The 16,703-nt window shown below is 41.8% G+C and overlaps 1 protein-coding gene across 1 annotated transcript; it reads left to right on the plus strand.

The window, feature by feature from the left end:
- Positions 1-7,699: 7,699 nt before the first annotated feature.
- On the plus strand, positions 7,700-16,547 carry LOC137787761 (muscarinic acetylcholine receptor M5-like). Its single transcript, XM_068580490.1, has 2 exons — positions 7,700-7,884; positions 13,649-16,547. The coding sequence occupies exon 2, from the start codon at positions 13,719-13,721 to the stop codon at positions 15,297-15,299; it is 1,581 nt and encodes a 526-aa protein (XP_068436591.1). The 5' UTR covers positions 7,700-7,884; positions 13,649-13,718; the 3' UTR covers positions 15,300-16,547.
- The last annotated feature ends 156 nt before the right edge of the window (positions 16,548-16,703 follow it).

Consider the following 16,703-nt stretch of genomic DNA (forward strand, 5'->3'; position numbering starts at 1 on the left):
GTGGATGTTGGTGGATGCTGGAGGTAAAACTCTAATGAATGGCTAACAAGTAGGATCAACTGCAAAGGCAAGCGTTATGACTTTGGTGAGAGGATGATCCTATTTCTCCCAAAAATGTATGACTTCTTTCCACATGTAAAGGACAAATAGTCGTACAGCCGTAGCCACGATGCAAAAGCTATTTCATGATTTATCAATTAGTGAGTAAATTATGAAATATCTTTTGCGTCGTGGCTACGAGTGTGTATTTTTCTTTTACATTTGTATCTTCCTCGTGGTCTTCATCCAACAGGCATTGTTCTCATCCTGAATGACTTCCTTCCACAGCCGGGGTGAAGAAAAGCAATTCATTAACACTGATTACAGAGACAAATGATGGATGAAGAATTAGCCCTTGCAGTCCACTTCAGTGTCAGCTGACTCTTTCGTTACCAATCACATTCAAACACTTCCCAATCACATTAAACCAAGTTAATGAGATATGTCTTTGCTTTGTCTGCTGCTTGTTTCTTTCATCTGTACTCCACTGTTACTGGTTGTGCCATTTATTATTCCCTCATCCAAGATATGACAGTATTGCACAAACATATGATAATACTATTGCTATGATATATATGATAAAATATGATAATAGTATTGCTATGATATATATGATAAAATATGATAATAGTATTGCTATCAACTGGTGTTTTGAAGTGATAGATAGTGACTGGATATATTTCGAACATTTGATCCTTATTGGTTAACAGAATAAATCAACTTTAAAGGAATCTGCTTTCATATTGAGAATTGATATCCCTCTCAAATCTATACGGTAAATTTGAAGCTTCCTCAAGCAGCTGGCGCTTGGCTTCGGTCCGCTGAACACTTGATTCACTGGACAAAAGGCACGAGCTTCTGGATTGACATTTAGTTTTGAATCAATGTGATTGTACCATGGTTATATCCATCTTGCCTGCATAATTTGAGTTAACTAATGGAGTATTTAGTTGCTTAGTATTTTTGGTTGTGTCACTGAGAGATGTGCAGTGTTTGTGTAGAAAGAACACTCCCAATGCAAGCGTCGGTAGGCGGTGGGTGGACTCTGAGTAGAACAATAGCTATGAAGTGTTATGAACAGGGAAACTAAACATAAAGAACAAACAATCCCTCATTCAATTAGACCAGCGGGAGGTGTGGAGGGACGGAGGGACACCACTCACATGTGAAGCCAAATTATTCTCCTTTCTCTCCAACACAAGATCACACAAAACCAACAGGTCTACCTCACAGTTTAGCTATTTCTATAGGAAGATGTTTCTTATGAATGACTACAGAAGCATCATAACGCTCTAAAGTCTTCTCAGACTGAACTAGGCCTGTGGGTCAGCCGGCGTTCTCATTGTTGGAGGCAGAAAACTCTAAACTGGGTCATGCTGTTTTTGGTTGCAGGATCTACAGTAATAGTGCCATCCGGGCCACAGACACAAGTCGTAGGATGAATGTTCAAATTAAAAAGTTTTATCGACTGGAAAGCAGAGACTGCTGTGTGAAAAGTTGTCTCTTTGTTCAACAGAGTTCTTTGATTTAGTAACAAGTCGCAAATGTCGCAGCGCTTTGATGTGATGTGTCCTCTCAGAGCTAGTGCGCCGTCTTTGAAGCAATAATTTATATGATTTCAACCAAAAACATTGCGAGACCATTTGTATTTGTTTTTAGTGCGTCTTCTTTTTTTCTCAGTAGACATGCACGGTTCAAGAGGATACAATTGACTCAAACAAGCAAAAAGTTGTGTTTGTAACTGGGTTAGAAGATATGCTGTTGATGCAAAAGTGAGCAGAGATAGTGTGTGTCGAGGATAGACAGCTCTCTTGCAGCTTCGCAGCAATACACAGCTAGCCTGTGCGAACTCAAACTAGCTGTTTCCCCATGCTTCTGCTCTTCATGCTAAGCTAACCGTCTGCTGCATATTCTGTCTATTAGTTTATGTCAAATGGACAACATTGAGTTGATTCAAGTCCCTCTTCTTTCATGAAATATCAAAAGGTATTACTACAATAAACCAATAATCAATATGAATAGTAAATAAGCATAGACAGAGCACTTTATTAATAACGGTAAATTGCAGTGTTGCAGCAACCAAGTCACATAAATCCCAAAATGGACAACAGGAGGAGGCCCGAAGAGGTAGACGAAGATTACAAGATTAAAATATGAAAGACTAGATGTGCAACGTATACTCTACTCACACCACACTCTAACACGTATAAAACACAACAATGACACAATGACATTAATGCCTGGACAGTAATTAAACCTTTTTTTTTATTGGACATGGATCAATACATTTTCACAAATATTGTTAAGATAATCTACATTCTTTACCTTTAAATGGTGTATATTATATATTTAATTTATATATATATATATGTATATGTATATATATATATATATATATATATATATATATATATATATATATATATATATATATATATATATATATATATATATATATATATATACACACATATATATATGTATGTGATATTTTATTCACCACCAACAAGATTACAAAACTTCCCCTCATGGAGAAACCGCCCTCTCTGAGAAGCCGCCAGAGCAGAAACTGAGGCTGGCGGCTTATAGATTTTCTACGTTGAGAAATAGTGGATTCAGTGAAACAAACTACTCCTCAGGATACCGCATGAGAGATGGGCCTCTCTATAGCGCGTGAATGAAGCAGATTAGAACAATGTCCTGGGGATGGACAGAAGAATGAATCTCACCAGGGGAGTGAGGAAGAAGAAGAGTTACTGGAATGAACTGTGAGTATAAATAATGTAATAGACTCCTGTTTGTAAGAAGCAATGTGAAGTCTTCTCCGGGTCTGTGGATCATCATGGAGCTATTTCACTGAAGGTTGGGTGTCATGCCTTCTGTCTTTGCCTTCTGTCTTTTGAGGATTTTTCCATCTTTCACCTCAGAGAGGGGCAGATGGAGACATTCAGCGGGTGGTTCTGAATTACAGTAATTAAAAAGCCAGCCCATCATGAGAGCGGGGCAGCGCCCAGATAATAATCAGAGAGACAGACAGAGAGAGATCAGATATTTATCCATTTCTTTCATTTTCCTCCTGCTTTGTCTCTCTAGCCTTCAACTGAAGAGCGCTTTGTTCAAAAAGGTGTTTTAAAAAAAATGTATTCTCTTAACACAGTAGAAATTTGTCTTCTGCTGATAAGATTCTCCACGCCTCTGGCCGAGCGCATTTGAAGCCGTGACACCTTTTTTGGTGGCCAATGATTCAAGCAGATGGTGACTGGACGACCTGATAGGGGAAGGAGGGTGTCTGGACTCGCTGCGCGCGGTGTCCTCAACAAGATCTGCGTCAGTATGCACATGCACCGTACACGACCACACACCTGCATATAAGGAGGCGTAAAATGTGAAATATACTGTAACACAGCTGAGCTTATGTGTACTTTTTTGTAAATATGCCACTCTGAAGGTGCGTGTTCATCTAGGAGGCATAACAGTGCATACTTGCACTGCCTCTTTTCTCTTTTTGTTAAATGAAATTGTAATTATCTACATTCCAGCCCACAAATTACAGTAGAATAAGACAAAGGTCTATTTCTATGAATATTCATGTGCAAATTGTATATTATACTGATTCTAAACGATAATGTTGGCTGCATGGAGGCTCAGACAGCTTGACGGAGTAGCAGTGGGGCCCTGCGAATGTCAGCTCAGATTGTTTCTGGGTGAAAGTGTGACTCCTAAACTGTGATGATCCTCTAATGATGATGATGATGATGATCAGACGACATCAAATTTTCATGGGCTGTGATCTAATGTTTTACCACAATGGCGTACACAGGGAGAGCTTATGTCTCAGTCTTGCCTTTTTTTGTCTGCTTACTCTTATTTTTATTAATATTTGTGTCATGTTTTGTTTACTTCTTTACCCATCGTTTTTTTTCCCACCACACCTGAGTTTCATTAGTCAAATTTAGTCTGTGTTTTCTAGTTTCAGTGTCAGTTCTTCTGCCTCAGTGGTTTGTTTCTGTGCTGGCTTCTCTTCACTGTTCAGCGTTTCTGTGTTTAAAGTGTCACCTGTTTTTTGAACTACCAGCTAAGTTATTTTCTGAAATAAATTAATTGAACTCTACCAGCCGCCTCTGAATCTTTAAGTTTGGCTCGGGTCATTCCTGAATCGTGACGGCTTGTTCCTTCCCCAACACACACTCGCATGAACGCACAGGCTGGCCGGGGTCGTGTCCAGACAAGGGCACGGTTGTTGACGCGTGAGTGTCGGAGGAGTTGGTGTTGGATGTCCTCAAATGAGTGCAAACCACAAGTCCACACTAGCAGCTCAGTCAAAGCTGCCTGGCACTTAATCTCCTCTGGCAAGGCAACATTAAAGTTGCATTGCGAGGGGAAAGCTCATGTGCCATCCAGCCCCAGCTGACTGCTAAACAGAGGAGTCGTCCAAAGGTAACTTACTCATTTACGGCTCCTCAAGGACATGGATACTGCTTCTTGATTCTTGTTTTAATATAAGCACTTATGCATTCACGACCCTCAACATATTTGATCAAATATTAGATAACTTGCTCACATGAGCGTCAAAAAGTCTTTCAGCAAGCTACCTGTGCAGCAAATGGATGTGGACAGGAAGACGCTGTGTATCTCATCACCTCAGAAAGAAGTATTTTATACTCGGGGATAAAAGCGAGCAGCACTGTTGGGGGACTAGTAAATCCACTGAAACAGTACAAGGTATTGGCAAATCGTTGTGTCAAAAAGGAGTTGTTGCTTGGGGCCGGAGGGAGACAGAAAAAAAGGAATAGACAGGCAAGGCTGCAGATAAACATTTGTTGGACATCAAAGCCTTGATGAGAGAAGGACATCAGAAGAGTCAATTCTTTCAGCCAGTGTGGAGAGACCTGTATGCCGGGGATCAAGTAGATTAAAGGGGGCTCCAAAGTGAGTTATTGATTGTTTCTGGTTATTCTGCTGGAGCTTCATTGTTTATGAGGATAAAAAGCTCCTCTCTAATTTGGCAAATAACAAATCAAGAAAAGTACAACGGCAATATCAAAGTAAATGACGCTCATTTGTCAAGTTTCAGTTCAGGAACAGACCTGCACTCCAAGCACAAGCACTTTCCGAGTAAAAAGATAGCCATATTGCACCGTGCAGAGGCAGATTTATTTATTTTTCCCCATCATGGGTGCACAATTGGGTCAGGAGATAAACAAGCCCCTGTGGACTGTGGACAGATGCAATCCATCTCTGGCTGTGTTGATGTACTTCCCCATCTTGTCTCTCTCACAGGCATGCAGCAATCAGACAGTGACCTGTGGAAAAAGCAAGCCCTGCCTTCAGGATGCAGATGAGCAGAGAGGTGACGCCGCGACATCTGCGTTCATTAAAAGCCTCGTGAATATTGTTTTCCAGAGAGGACGAGGTGAGGAGGATCAAAATGGAAGTAATGTCTGGAGGAATAAATACTTTTAGATTTCTGGTATTGGAAAACTATTGCGTGTCAAAGGTCAGGTGCTTCATGTGACTTACTGCTTTAATATCAGTTTTTAATGAGAAAGTTAATAATGCATAAGCCTGACATTATTTCAAACTGACTTTTGTGATTTAATCAATAAGACAGATCCTGCAAATAAGTTCAATATGAATGAGCTTGTAAGGCAATGGCACGTCGGTGTCCGCACCTGCTCTTCTGTGTGAGTGTTAATGTGAGGCTGCATCACATAAAACACATGACTGTGCTGTAAACTTTGTGTCGGTCAGCGATTCAACGGTAATGATGAGCCAGGTGTCTGTCCTTTGGCCGGATGCCTGGAAATGGCTTTAGATTAGACTGTTAGCCAGGCTGGAGGAGACGCACAGAGCTCTGTGGAACAGACGTGGCAGGATTTTCATGAAACGCATCCATCATGTCATCGGCATGCAGCTCTGACCTCGTCGCAAAATCATTTCAGCGCGAGAGCTGCATTATGACGAATGTCAATATGAAGTATTGTGTCGTCTATCTGTAGTCCGCCGACCAGCTTCCTCAGCGTCTGTGACAACACGTTGGACTTTCTTCTCACTTCTTTTATATCTACTATTTCTTATTATTTTTTAGTAATTTATTCATTTTCGGTTGCTTATTGTGAAGCACTTTGTGAGGTTTTATCCCAAATGGTACTATAAAAATACATTTTACTTAATTTTTTATTAATTGTAATTCAGATAGTTTGCAAGCAAATACATTGTCTTTCTATTGATTGAACCAGTGGCTCCTAACCTTTTTGTTGTGTGACCCTGTGTTGACATGATCCAGTGTGTTACAACGGGAAAAAAGCACAAATTAGGGAAAAGTCTGAAAATAAACTGTGTTTTCTTATTTTTCTGGTGTGTTAATCATCTCATGACCATGACCACGTTATATATCAACTGTATATAGAAACTGAGAAAAATCTGTCATTCTGAGCAAAGCAGTCGATCAAGAGCCAATTTTCTCTCGTGACCTTGTGAAAATGAACATGTGTATATTCTACATTTCAAAGCAACTGATTGGAAGCAACTGGATTTATTAGTACCGTTATATCTCTTAGGTGATTTGATGGGAGCTCATGGGACAGATCAGCAACCATCATCTGGATTAAAATATATAAGGACTTTGCAGCTATCCAGGTCAGTCGCTTAATGCCAAGCGAATAATTCCCCAATCAGCACAATGACATGCATGCTGTATATACACGCACACACAAGCCCACATACAAAGGTCCCGATGAAAAACATCTGTCACTTCAGTAGTCTGCTTATCTTGCCCAGCCATGTCAGTGCTCTCCCATGAGAGCACAAAGGCAAAGGCAGCAGCGGTGTTTTATGCTCTGCAGATGAGTTTGCTGATAGCCACAATGCTGGCCGAACGCTCTCTCCTCTTGCTTCTCTGTCAAACACACACACACACACACGCACACACACAAAGACGTAATTAATGCTTTATGTGCCAGTCTTGGCTTTACTGCTCTGACTGAACACCATCACCACCTCCACACATGCTCCCTCCCGCCCTTACACCTTCCAAAACAGACCCCTAGAAGTCACCCAGCCGCCTCTTTCTCCTCTCCCTCCCCTCCCTCTGTGGTCTGAGCTGCATGCTCACTGTCCCGAAACATGATGAACCATTCAGCCCTATGGGAATTTATTCTCCCAGCCAGCTAACGTCAGCTACATCTGTGTCTGTCAGCCAGAGTAGATGCAGCAGCAGCAGCAGCAGCAGCAGCAGCAGCAGCAGCAGCAGCAGCAGCAGCAGCAGCAGCGGTGGTGGCGGCGGTGGTGACTTGGCTCAGGCGTCATGCAGCCTCTCAGTGACATTCTGCTTCAACTTGGCTGAGAGGCAGCTCATCCAGCGCAGCTCACACAGGGAGGAAAAGTTCTCTCCTCTCCTCTTCCTTCGGCTCCTGAGTCGATTGTACTAATTTATGAATGACTGAGGAAGGATGCTGTTCAACTTGAAGATACTTTTTTCATCTGGACGCACGGTGGCTGTGTTGGATGGCCGGGTGGGAACATGATGCTGTACTCTGCGCCTCTCGAGCAGGGATGACCGAAGCCTGCTGGTGTCCACCCTCATCCTGCTCTTCGTCCTCTTTCTCCTCTGCTTCCGAGCTCACTCTTTTCCCTCGGACCCCTCTGGTATGCGAGGGTCAAGCGAGCAGGATTTTCCCATCCACCTCAATCCTCTCTCCAACTGTTTTGTGAACCTGCTCCCCAGTGCCACACTTGACCTGAAGGCTTCCCAGGTAAAACAAAGGAATTACCCAAAAACTTTACTCTGTAGGAGACACATTGTGCCCACCAACGGGAGACTGTGAGACCTGATGAAAGTTAACTGTGAGTATGTGCATCTTTTATCCTTCCTCTTTACGTCAGTGACCTGTTTCCCAGCCTCCAGAGAATCACAAGTGATTGAATATGCACTTTTTGAATCATGCACAAAGGCATGACCTGGATTTAAGGGGATGCAGCGTCATGTGTGCACAAGTGCATGTCTGAGAGGTCCCGGCATGTATTTTTAATGTAGCCTTTTACCGTAATGAAAGCAACAGAGGATGTGCTGCTGGAAAGATGTGTGTGCTTTTCTTCTTCGGGGAGACTTGGCGTACAGAAAAGTGCCGGAGTTATTTCTGAATACCTTGAGGAGATGTATGTTTCCATAGGCTGTGAGTCTGTAAATATCTTAACATGGCAGCATTTCTATTTCATACACACATCCATCTTCAACATCTTTCTATGTCTCTTAGCCAGCAGATCACCCAATTTCATGGCACAACCCTCACAATCTCCTCAGTTGAAATATCCGAAAAACCCCAAATGGTTATTTATTTCAACGTCCTAGATCTAAAAAGAGTTAATTCCTGTTTTTGAAACTGCCTTCGTTCAATCAATATTTTCTTCAAAAGCTAAAGCACACGGCTCTCACTGCCTTTCCCCTCCTTCTTTTTGATTAAGTGGAAATGACAAAACACGAAAGGATCAAGCAGTGAAGCGTGATTTTAACGAGTCCGTCCAGTCCCCACAGATCTGAGGAAACGCTGCAACAAATGTACCAAGGTGCTTAAAAACCTCTGGAAGTAGTCTCCATAAAATAAGAAATGGTTTGGTGGGTTAGAGGAAATCATGACTAGATCGTAGACCCCGAGACTTGACTGTTTTTGTGTGAGTTGTTCGGCAGGGATAAACTATGGCGTCAGATAATTTGCTCTAATTTCATATGTAGTGCGCTAGAGTTTAAGCATATTAACAATCTGAGAGAGAAGCTTTATGTCCATGCATTATGAGTGTACTTGCAAGGTGCCGAACTTCCACCATTTAACTGAAAATGAATATTGGAACAGCATGAATGTTATTCAAACTATTACAGTTGTTTTTGCAGAAAAATGTGTCATCAGCGTAAAGAAAATGAGGTGTTATGAGTTGGTAAAAATCATCAACGGACAGGCTCAAACAGCAGCAGACACTCAGATTTATAAAAGTCTTCATAAAAGAACACAAATTAGTTCATGGCCAGATCATTATCCAAATGATGGGGCAATATAAAAATGTTGTTGTTGCTCATAAAAAATAACTCCTCGATACATTAAGCATTTGCGTTTTATTCCCTTAAGCACCTGCCAAAACCACTGGGCGTCCATGAGCAGATCATAATATTCATTTAATGATCATCATTTCTCTTCGGAGGAAAGATGTAGCCTGAATTGTGTTTTTTTTCTTGTTTTGAACTAACAGAGGGGAAAACATTCAGGCATTTATGAACAAAAAGATTTAAACACTGGCCCACTGATAAATAATGCAGGTTGCATGTTTAGGAGCAGATCCTTGCACATTCATAATCCTCTTTCATTCTCCTCCAGTGCCCGATACACAGAATGATTCAAGCATTTCTTAAGTTCTCATCCAGGACGCCACATATGCAGGAATCTTAACCATGGGTCAGTGGGCTGACTATAGGACGCACGCACTATTGTGCCAAAAAGCTCTGGGCTGATTTGCATATCATACATACTCAACACGCAGACACACTAGGAGTCCTTTGTCCCCTTTACTTTGACTTGCTTCTCTTTTGCGCTCTTCCATGGACTCTCTCATCTTCTTTCCTTTCTTCGACAAAAGCCACACACACACACACACACACACAATTTGCGTTTGTGTTTCTGCCGTGCTGCAACCACAGCAGAGTGTAGATAGAAAAAGGTTACGTATGACTGGAGGCTCAGTGGGGGCAACTGCACAGGAGCACTCATGGCCAGGTGCCAGAGGACCTGCAGGACCCCCCCACCCCTCCCCCCTCTCCCTCACCTCAACATGTCCGCCTCTGCACTCAGTAGTATGGAGACCCAGGGCAGATGTTTTAGTTATCCGTCCTCACACACACACACCACTCTGTTAATCATGGAGTCAATGACTTACTTATGCTTAGCTCTCACGGTATTTTAGGTGGTAGTCTAATACTCTTAGGATGTATCTGTAATGAGGATGTTTTTGTTTTCTTGGCAAGAGTGAGAGCAAGACGTCTATTTGGCACTGCTTTATACTAATGGGTATCATTTATTTATTCTCTTACACTGCATAACCACGTCACAATACTGACGGTCTGCCATCAGATATTCTGCAGCATTTGTCTTTGTCTTTGTTTTTACTAGTCAGCATCACAAAGCTCATTCCTTTTGATACTGAACTGCATCCATAAAAAGTTTAGAAAGAGGCCACAATAGATCATATTGACTATTTATAGCAATGCATAGGCCATGTTTACCCCACTCTCTGAGCCCTGAGTGTACCATTACGACGCTTCCTGCTTCGATTTAGAAGCTATTAGCAAGCTTGACTCGCTCTACCTGTTGAGGTCAAGAGGTAAGTCTATAGTGTGTGTGTGTGTGTGTGTGTGTGTGTGGGGGGGGGGGGGGGGGTCGACTTAGCAACACAACAGTCTTTGTTTCTCAAATGTCTGCCTGTCATCACTAATTAAATCTTAATGAATTAATTTATTTTTTTGTACCATCAAACATAATCACTGATGGTTCAGCCTATTTACTTTTTGTTCTGAAAAAAATTGTAAAAAATAAAACGTGAGACTGGCGTATTTTGGTTCAATTCCTGCAACACTGACTTGAGTCCCTACAGTTTAAAATGAGTCATAGAACACAACATAGGAATAGAGTGCTGCAGGGAAGACATATTTTATAGGCCAACCCAGGACGCGAGCGTCTCACTGGTTCCCTCAACAGAAAGCCAACGGGATTTTGGATTACTCCTGTGGCACTCTTTATCTACTGACTCATATGTATCGTATACAAAAGTTTCAAAGCTCTTAAGCTTGTGTTAACAACAGATCTTATCTCGGCCATCTAACCAAAAACACATTGAAAAACCTGTTGACTTTGAGTCGAGAGAATGAAGTGATCAGACACAAACTGATTTCTGGCTTTTAGGACTCATTCCTGCAGCACATTACATCATCAAAAAGCGGATCTGTGAGGCTGTTCTTAATGTTCAAGCTACATGCTATCAATGTGGTCACAACAAAGGTTGTTATGTTTTGCCGCAGTAATTGTTTAACCATGATCAGCATCATAGATGTGTGTTTTTGTTGCTAATGGGTGAGAAAAAGTTAGAAAACCAACGTGCTGTCAAGACCTTTTTATAAGTGTTTCTGCTACAGTAAACGAGAAGCACATTACAACAGTTTCTTCATACCAGGAAATAGCAGAGAATTCTGCAGACACAGTCAGGACATCTCCTGCACTGAACGATGTAATGATGTGGGGATTTGAGTGATGTGATGTGAAATGCCATTCTACCACAAGATAAGGGACAATCCAAGTCCTGCAGGAGGACCCCCTGAGTGACTGGAATGTTATTTGTGTCGGCCTCAGGCGGCTGCTGGCACTCCTGCTAACCTGGCACCGTCAAACGAATGCCAATGAGTGAGGAAATTATTTCTCAATTACAGGGTAGTGACTTCGTCCAAAGCATTGCATTGTGGGTTAAATTGCAATACATTTTAGGAGGAGCTCAGCATGAGGGAGAGCAGTTAAGAGAGATTTTCTTAGTACACGAGACACTCGAAGAATGGAGCAGAAGAATGCAAATCCGGTTTATTGCTGATCGGTCTTCATATTTGAAGAAAGTTGCTTTGGTGTATGGGTGCATAATAATAAACATAGTTATTATAAAAAACATGTGTGTCAGCTCTGACTAACGGCCAGGAGGATTCTCTCTAAAAAGATCTTCTCCAAACTTCACTGTTGCTTCACACTGAGGGCCTTAAACGGTCTCTGCCTCCCTCATGGTGGTTGTACTGGTCATATTCAATAGAAAGTACGGATTTTGGTCATGCACAGGGCACAGATGCTGGACTGTAACATGGCACTGAAATACTCTAATTCTAAGCAGAGCAAAAGATCTGGCTGAAAGCCAATGGCGCAATGTATTTCCTCAGAGAGGAGTAAGAACTTGTCTCAGCGGATAGTGTGGATCAGAGACTCGCCCCATGCTCAAACACTCTATAGTTGGAATGGACACAAATCTGTAATTTCCCCACAGAATATAATCATTCACATATACAAATGTGCTCAAACCAGGAGGATGTAATACTGCTTCAATACATTTGATAAAAGCTCTTAAGGCAAGGGCAAGACCACATGGCACTGTCATGTATTTGTAGGTCATAAATGCAAGACAAGAAAGCATATACATTTCCCCTGGGTTTGTCTCTAACACATGTCGAGGTTGGAATGGGTCCGAATGAAATGTGCATGAGCACCGTCACGTTTGTGCTGTAGGTTTCCGTATGTGGAGGGTGTTTGCTGCCCTCTACTGGTACAGAGTGAGTAGTTACCTGTGAGTGTATGTGCCTCTTTAAAAGAGAAGACACTTTGTGTGTTGATTAGTTGATGACTAGAAGAGCAGACAACATGACTTCATTTACGGTACGTATGGTTGACTCTGGAGACAAAAAGACTCCTGACATTTCTGTGTTCAAGCAATGATTTAAAGAGGGACATGACCACACAAGCAACTCTCCAGTAACAGAACATGTTTCTATTTCTAAAGACTAACGTGCTGCAGAGAAGGAAGTATATGGCAGGATGAGGGAATTGCACTGGCTTTACACAAAGAACAAGATTTGCATATTTACTTATTTGCTTATTTTCGTGCCATAAGTCTAAAAACAATAAGTATACACTGCAGAAACATGAATTTGTTACCGACAAGTTAGCTGGCAGAGAGTTGGAAATGTAGGCAGATTTGTATGACTCGCTAACCTCAAGGTTTGGCCCTGACAGCATCTTCTGCATCAGTTTCATGGCTGAATGCACAGTATTGACTCTGTTAGAGTGCACCAAGGATGGTTTTCACACTTATATCCAAAGTGCATTTCAAGTCTTTATTTCTTCCTTGAGTATTTCGGGGGGAATTATGTTGACACATTTTGACAAAAAAAAAAAAGAAGAAATTCCTCGTTGTTAATTCATTTGAATGACTTTACAAATTCTGTCCATGCTGGGAAGGACTCCACCTCTCAATAACTAGTTTGTATGCAGAATGGCCGGACAACTAAACCTCAACAATAATAAAATCCCTACCATCATTTGTTTATTGAAGACATTTTTTGTTTTATAATACACCAGAATTGTCTGCCATATTTTCATTAAGAAATGGCCTTCTTTGTGAGCTATAAATTGAGTTTATGCTCCAATAATATAACCACAAAGATTAAGAGCAGAGAATACAATTATGTAATGACCTGGATTTTTGAAATGTGCCACAGATGTTTGCCTAAAACACACCATATGCGTATCCTCACATCCGCTTCATTTAATTGTCTCAGGTGAATTAAACTTTTCCAGTAGATGCGACTGAAATATAATAGAGAAAACAATGCCAAATGTATGTATAATTCAAGTGAACTCTTTCTTCTGTTAAGGATGCATGACAAACATAGGTTTGACATTTACTTTGAAAGAGCAAAACATGAAATTTGTAAATTATTGTTTAATATCAAGCAACGTGTGAATATGTGATGCTCAACATGCTAATGGCTACGAGTGATGCTGATAAAAAAAACCAACCTTTTTCCTTCTTTTCTCACCAGGAGATCTTTCTGAAAATGACCAATCCAAACCCTCTTGTCATGGTTGGATTTTGATAACCACCAGGAGACCATGGAGGGAGACAGTGTCCTGAACTCCACTGTAAATACCAGCACAATGGATTTCCACCTGGTCACCCACAGTCTGTGGGAGGTGATCACCATTGCGACCGTGTCGGCCATAGTCAGCCTCATCACCATTGTGGGGAACGTTCTGGTAATGCTCTCCTTTAAGGTCAACAGCCAGCTGAAGACAGTGAATAATTACTACCTGCTGAGTCTGGCAGCAGCTGACCTCATCATAGGTGTGTTCTCCATGAACCTGTATACCTCGTACATACTGATGGGCTACTGGGCCTTAGGGAACCTCGCCTGTGACCTGTGGTTGGCGCTTGACTATGTCGCCAGTAACGCCTCAGTCATGAACCTGTTGGTGATCAGTTTCGACAGGTATTTTTCCATCACCAGGCCTCTGACCTACAGGGCCAAGCGAACTCCCAAACGAGCCGGGATCATGATCGGTATGGCCTGGCTGGTGTCTCTTATTCTGTGGGCCCCACCTATTCTCTGCTGGCAATACTTTGTCGGAAAACGGACTGTCCCTGAGAGGCAATGCCAGATCCAGTTTTTCTCTGAGCCTGTGATAACCTTTGGGACAGCCATTGCTGCCTTTTATATCCCTGTATCAGTCATGACTATCCTATACTGTCGAATCTACAAGGAGACAGAGAAGAGAACCAAAGATCTGGCGGAGCTGCAGGGGATTAGCTATCCCACTGATCCCGGGGTCCCCCCACCTCAGAAGACCATCATCAGATCCTGTTTTAGCTGTAAATTGAGGTCGGCTTCACATGACAGGAATCAAGCCTCTTGGTCCTCCTCCAGCAGAAGCAATGCGGCCAAATCCGCGGCCGCCACCAACGACGAGTGGTCCAAAGCTGGTCAGCTGACCACCTTCAACAGTTATGCCTCGTCCGAGGATGAGGACAGGCCTGTGTCTCCAGGGGCCTTCCCGCCCTCCTTCAGGAACCAGGCTTGTGAGACCATCAAGGGTGGCGTGGGCAGTGAGAGCGAGCAGCTCAGCAGCTATGAGGAGGACAGCTTCTTCCAGACACCACCCAAAGGCAACTCTCAGAAGAGCAGCAAGTGCGTGTCCTACAAGTTCAAGCCCGCGGCCAAAGACGCTCACGTGGAGCACCACAGCAAGAACGGAGACACCAAAATGGCGCCGTCAACGTTCTCCTCCGCCGAGTCCATGAGCGTCCCGTCCACCTCCTCCACATCTAAGCCCATAGATGCCACGCTGAAGAACCAGATCACCAAGAGGAAGAGGATGGTGCTGATCAAGGAGAGGAAGGCAGCTCAGACTCTCAGCGCCATCTTGCTGGCCTTCATCCTAACATGGACGCCGTATAACATCATGGTGCTTATTTCCACCTTCTGCTCGGACTGCATTCCTCTCTCACTCTGGCATCTGGGCTACTGGCTGTGCTACGTCAACAGCACCGTCAATCCCATGTGTTACGCCCTCTGTAACAAGACTTTCCAAAAGACTTTCCGTATGCTCTTACTCTGCCAGTGGAAGAAGAAAAGGATTGAGGAGAAGCTATACTGGTACGGACAAAACCCTGTGGTTGGCTCCAAACTGACATGAACTTTTATTTATTTTTAAGATGGTGTATGGCTGTAAATTATATGTTTGTATAATAATCTTGGCTTCATGAACTTGAATTCTGCACAGTATTAAAGTAAGAATATTATATCCTGGGCTGGTTCAATTTGCTGATGAATCACTTGGTCTGCCACAGTATGTTATTTACTGCTCCAACATTGGAAATGGAAAAACATTATCAAATTGTCCTAACACATAATAAGTGGCACTGTAAATAGTTTCTAAAATATATAAAAATACCAGTATTTTCCCCTCAAAAGGAAGCTATTTTGTATTGTACTGTATTTGTATCAAGATACACAGTTGGATATCATGATAGCATGATAAAATTGCCCCAATCTAATAATTTAGACTGTACATTGTTGTTTTTTTTAAGCCAGTATCCTCACCTGAACAAATGATCTTACACCCAAACTGTCATCACACATGCAGTTTTATTCTGTAGGTATTGTGTTTGTATTGAGATTTCACATTTTGGAATTGCCGTTTAATTTTAAAGGGCTAATACATGGCGTCCTGATGTCAGAACCTGCTTGCTAAGTCAGGATTGTTACTTGATGATAATCAAAGCCTTTTCACATGTGCCATTCGTCAGATGAGGGAAACCAGCTTCAGCTTCCTTGTTTTTACATTTCATCTGCTGCATTTACTGTCCTGCAAAATTTCAGCAGAACATATAGAGTAATGATTCCATAGAGTGAATTACACATATCACTGAACACTTACTTATTACAACCCTTACGAAATAAAAGACTAATTTTACTCAAACACACTATGTCACAAACTTGCAAAAACATTTCTGTGTTTACAAACATTGGGGAGGATTCAACAAGCAGTACACTGTGTTTATTATAAGTTTATTAGTTTTCATCCTCAGGATATTTTCGTTTTACATAATAATTGAAATACAGTATTTTTCTCTCTGAATATCTGTAGCTAAATCAATATGCCATCATATCTTCATTGTACTTCTAACAAACTTGTAATGTACTGTGGCAAATAACATGTTTGTGAAATGTTTCTTTGTGTCAGCATTGGGTGGGAGCTATTTTACATGCGTCATAAGCTATAATGTTATGAAACACTTTTTTTTGTAACTGTGAAAATAAAAAAAATCTGCACTTGTAATTTGGGGAATGATGAGTTGCTTTGCTTCATGTGTTAACATGGTGATCGATGGAGACAAAGCTAGAGCTAAAACCCAACTGCATTTTTATATTGTGTTCCAAGTTTGTGATTCATTTTCTTGTTCTCAGTATTTTGTGATCATGTCCATGCATTTCTGAATAAAATGTGGTGAATTGAAAGTCCAGATGTATTGAGTGATGCCGCTTTTTGTAGTGTCTGTTGCAAAGAAAACGAAGCATTTGTCCCTCTGTAGTTGCC

This window comes from Clinocottus analis, unplaced genomic scaffold (genome assembly GCF_023055335.1).
Source record: "Clinocottus analis isolate CAN_PGR_092001 unplaced genomic scaffold, fCliAna1.0.p SCAF_17, whole genome shotgun sequence".
NCBI classification, from domain to species: Eukaryota; Metazoa; Chordata; class Actinopteri; order Perciformes; family Cottidae; genus Clinocottus; species Clinocottus analis.

Coding starts and splice junctions, on each gene's coding strand:
- LOC137787761 (XM_068580490.1), top strand. CDS start 13,719: ATGGAGGGAGACAGTGTCCTGAACTCCACTGTAAATACCAGCACAATG.